Genomic DNA, 4,994 nt, shown 5'->3' on the forward strand with positions numbered 1-4,994 from the left:
AGACGAGTAGCACTGGGGACGAGAATGGTAGCACGTGCGAAGAAAGTTAAACGTGAGCATGCGCAGTACCGTAACTTGAAGAATTTCTATTTTGATGACGTCACGAAAAACAAGGGTTTTGGAGTGATCTAAAACGCATATTAAGCGCGTTCCGGACGGTGAATTTTTTTGAAAATTGGCACGTGGATAGGATTTTTCTTTTTCTCACTGTTAAGAAAAAAATCATCAAATTTTATACATACATTAATGTAATACGCGTCAAAAACGAAAATTGCGAATTCCTCCGAAAATTATGTACAGATTTTCTTGTAGCTTTGTCAGTTGAAACTCCTTGTATGTTTACTCTGCTTCCCCCAAAACAAAGAAAATTCACCGTGTAGAAACCTAGAAACACCGTCTAGAAGTCAGGTAGGTTAAAAAAACAAGCCAAGCATTTCTATCAGTAGTTGCCATAGCAACAACATTTAAGTTCTGAAAGTATCTTCCATACGTAGTCTAAGGCTGTAGGTTTTTATTATTGACCTTCTACCGGGTGCTATGTTGTAAACATTTGCCAAGGGAGAAGTTATCTATGCATATGTAATATCCAAAGTTTTGTGAAATACTATATAGAGCCACCTTAACAGTCAAAAACGTTCATAGTGCATAGCTGTAAGGAAAAATCAGTGTTCAGTCGCACAGGAACACTGTAGAGCCTGTGAGAGGGTGTAGGTGGAGTCATTCCAGAGGAAGAAGCTGCACCACAAGCGACTGATTTGAATTTTCAATTTACTCCGCCCGAAAACTCGCGGAAATGAAAAAAATGTAAAACATGAGCCTTTTAATGCTGTCAGCGCGTTCGACATCACGTTTATTTCTAGGCTAACGTCTCTTTGCGATTCATTTTTTACCTTTCCTTTTGTGCTGACACTTTTCAATTCTCGCGTATGAATTGTTAAACACATTGCTGAGTGCTTCTCAACAGGCAAACGCAAACGGAGACTAGAGTTTCCGCTCTTGCTGATCAAATCACTGACTGCCAAGAGCTCATATCGACACTTACCCGTGAAGTGGACTTATATAAGAACGCATTCGAGCGAGAAAGGAAGGATAAAGAAATGGTGTTAATGCGTGAGAGAAAAGAAGGGAGAGCGCTTAATCTACCAACTTACTCGCAAGCGGGGCTGCCAAACTTTCCTGGAAATGTTAATGATCAAACGAGGCTTGCGTTACCTGTGCCAGCCCCTCATTTGCAAGTAGTCTACCCAATAGTAGACTCTGTATTACAGCAAGAAAACTCTAAGCGAAAGCGGGAACTTCATCGCAAAGGGGTACTCACAAGAGATACCCCTGAGAATCCTGATACGATGGATTTTTCTGCGAGAGCTGATTTAGCGTTCATACGCGTGTGAGATATTTTGCATTTTAATATTACCAGTCTGTCAACAATTATGCTTAAGACTTCCTCGATCTTAGCATAGTTTCGTCATGTCATATAGCCGACCCGCAGAGGAAATTTGAAAGCAGAAGAGTAATATTAAATAGGGTAATTACGCAATAATAAGAGATAGTTTCCTGAGAATGTTCGCAAAGGAAATTGAAAGGTTATATATTTACGCTTCACAGAGTCATGAAAACGGATCAGAAAAAAATACTGTTACTAGAGTAGTAATCTAGTATACGAGTACTTTCAGATAAACGTTGCAGACATAACTAAATTAATAAAACTTGGATATATCCCGCTTTTTTAGATATAAATAAGGGTTAAATCAGCGAAATTCCACCTGCTATAGTAATACTGGTCTTTGGAGAAGCTTGCCGATAATCTGCCGAAGGATACATTATATTTACACAGGTTGTTTCACACACTGCAATCAATCAATCAATCAACCAATCAATCAATCAATCAATCAATCAATCAATCTTTTTTTGTACTCAGTCTTGCTGAAAAATTACAATGTTCAATGACAATATTAAAAGTGAAAATTAGAGTACTAGCTGCCTGGAATAATCATAGGGGGTAGCAGAGCCAGGCAGCCAGTTAACATCAGCATTAAAGAGAAATAAAATACAGGTCAGCAAGAAAACTGAAGCACAAATGCACACACAAGAAGAAAAAAAGAAGAGGAAAAACGCTATTTCTACGCTATGAAGGAAGTTTAAAATAGTTAAATCTATATATGAATACAAAAGATAAACATGAAAAGAGCACACACTATTGTTTATTTGAGCAGTGTTTGTCGTGGAGAGCAGTTTTCGCAATTGTATATTCTGAAACTGAATTAAAACCAACAACTGAACTGCGCAGAAAGGAGATTTGCAACCGAAACCGAAGATATCAGCAAAACGCAACTTCATGCTACAGTAGCCACTAAATATCTTGTATAAACAAATTGACAGTTCTCATGTAAACAAGCAGAAAACTGCTTAAGTTTTACCTCCAATTTAATTAATTTTCTAGATAAGACAGAAACCAAGTCTCATCTTAATTTAGCTAATCATCATGATTTTAATTTCTGATGCACTTTTCGACATGCGATCAATTATTTCTTGATGGTCAGCTTAGTTATAATTATAGCAAATCTCGAAAATAAGCAAAATTCAAACAAGGGTTACCGCAAAGCTTAGAAGTGTCCCAAAGAAATTGCAAGTTTATCTGTGAACGTCTATCTATAAACTATATCTGCAATATAGCTATTGGGTTTTTCTTCGCTTACCGACAAGCGTTTTTTGACAGTTGTTTTAGGGTACCACAGAGCTATTACAAAACAACCGCAAGGCGTCTTCGAGAAAAAAATTCATAAAACCTTTATAACAAGAGAACATCTGCTTTTCATGTCGTCAATGAATTGCTTAAGGCATTAGCTATAATGTTATTGCAAAGGAAAATTCAAAGTTAATTTTCGACCTACGCTGACAAGCCATGAACATGACAGAATTTCGATAATTTCAACGGTTTTTATTTAGCTACTCTCAAAAAAAGGAATATTAGAAAAAACTAACCTTGTTTTGTTTACTTTTGCACAAGGGTCTATCAATACAGAAAGTATGAACGAAATCGATTCTTTGTCTGTGTCCGCGATTTTGATGATCATATCCGATATCTACTGACACTGACTCTTAAAACCAAGTAAAGAACTTAACCTAGGCTGTCCAAAATTAATTAATTTCTGTCTTCTAAAACGCTGTCTTTGTTGCACAGTTTGAAACCAGTCAGCTGTTTTTCGATTCTACTGATCTGAGCCTAAAATAAAACAATTGCCAAATGTTCGTATGGAAGAAAATAAAGAATGTATATATTTTTTTCCCTAAATCGAATTATGTACACCTTAAAACCCCTGCAAATTGATGCGAACTAATTAAACGAGAACAATGAAACAAACACTACGGTCGACTTATGAATAAAACCGCCCAAAAGGTGCTTGACGTTGTTTGTTTTATTTTGTTGGTATGAATTGGCTCAATTTGCAACAGCAAACATGTTACTTCTCATACCCACCCACGCCAAATGCAGTCTTTAATGTGCGAACTGAGTATCACACGATAGCCCGTTTTCAAGCAATGGTCGCGAATGAGTGAGAGTTAGAAAATACGCAACAACGATCCCGAAGTCACTGTTAGAAAAGAGAAACTTCATTGCCCAACATTCGCCGAGAAACGGTTTGAAAGGTCAAAGCAAGCAATGGCCTTCAATTCTTCGCGGTTACCAGACAGTTGGTGTTCCTTTTTAACCATTTTTAACGCCAGTGAAAGCACCTCAGTTTACTATCAGGCAACCCTTACAACCTGTGTTATCTCCTCACTTCTGGCACCGATGATAGTGGCAACAAATGCTTTCATTTTGGCAGCAATTTGGAAGACCCCGTCTCTCAGGACTCCATCTTATGTTCTTCTTGCTGGTTTGGCCTTGACTGACTTTTGCACTGGGTTACTAACTCAACCATTTTTTGCAGTGTACCAATGGGCGGATGTAACAGGAAACATTACGATGTTCTGCATTGCTGGTGTTATCCTCCAGTTCGTGGGATACTGTCTTTGCTCCCTAACAGTCATCGTCATCACAATAATGGCTGTAGAAAGATGGCTGCATATGAGTCGAAGATCTCTTCTTACAGTGCGTCGAGTCGTTATTATTTATATCATGTCTACAGTTTTTGTTATTGTGTTGAATGCTTGTCACATATACCACTGGTATTATACAAACGAATATTTCAGTGCACTTACTGTTATCTTCTTTTCGGGGGCAGCACTTTGTTTTTTTATCACTGGCTTCTCTTATTTCAAAGTTTTTCGAATCATACGTCACCATCAAAGTCAAATACAAGCAAATCGAAACGCCATTGACATCGATAAATACAAAAAGTCTGTTTTCACAATTTTTTATATTCTTGCAATACTGTTACTGAGTTACGTTCCCTATCTGTGCAATCTTGCAGTAATTAATATTATGGGTTATTTCAGCACTAAATTAGCGAGGGCCTCCAGGAATGCTTGCGCGGTAATCGTTTTTTCTTCCTCGCTTGTTAATCCCTTGCTTTACTATTGGAGGATGAAGGAAATCAGAGATAGGGTAAGGGGAATCGTAAAAAACTTCTTTTGTGAAGAAACCGAAAAGGAATCATAATGATATTATTAGTAGAGCGGTTTTCAATTGCAGGAGTGTCGAAAGTAATTAGACAATTACTTTGGTTTTGGTTTTGGTTTTACTACGGTTTGAGATTTGCTCAGTGAGTAGTCTAATTGGTAAGCAATTGGTTTGGTTTGGGTTTTACGACACTCAATTGAAAACCGCTCCATGACTCTTGGGTGATGCTTAAATACAGTGGCTGAAGAGAGATGAGCATTTTTTTTCTCAAAAATATCAGTACGCGAGTCATACAATCATGGGAATTAGTAACTGATCACCAGGCGAAAAAAAACTATTACAAACCTTGGAATAAACTTGTAATCTAATCACACAGTCAAGATATAAAATAAATAAAACTAATTAATTAATTAAACAATTAAATAATTCG

The 4,994-nt window shown here is 37.2% G+C and overlaps 1 protein-coding gene across 1 annotated transcript; it reads left to right on the plus strand.

The window, feature by feature from the left end:
- Positions 1 to 3,532: 3,532 nt before the first annotated feature.
- LOC145480372 (uncharacterized) lies at positions 3,533 to 4,741 on the plus strand. The gene has a single exon (XM_081458659.1). The coding sequence runs from the start codon at positions 3,662 to 3,664 to the stop codon at positions 4,601 to 4,603; it is 942 nt and encodes a 313-aa protein (XP_081314785.1). The 5' UTR covers positions 3,533 to 3,661; the 3' UTR covers positions 4,604 to 4,741.
- Positions 4,742 to 4,994: the final 253 nt, after the last annotated feature.

This window comes from Orbicella franksi, chromosome 3, assembly GCF_964199315.1.
Source record: "Orbicella franksi chromosome 3, jaOrbFran1.1, whole genome shotgun sequence".
Taxonomy (NCBI): domain Eukaryota; kingdom Metazoa; phylum Cnidaria; class Anthozoa; order Scleractinia; family Merulinidae; genus Orbicella; species Orbicella franksi.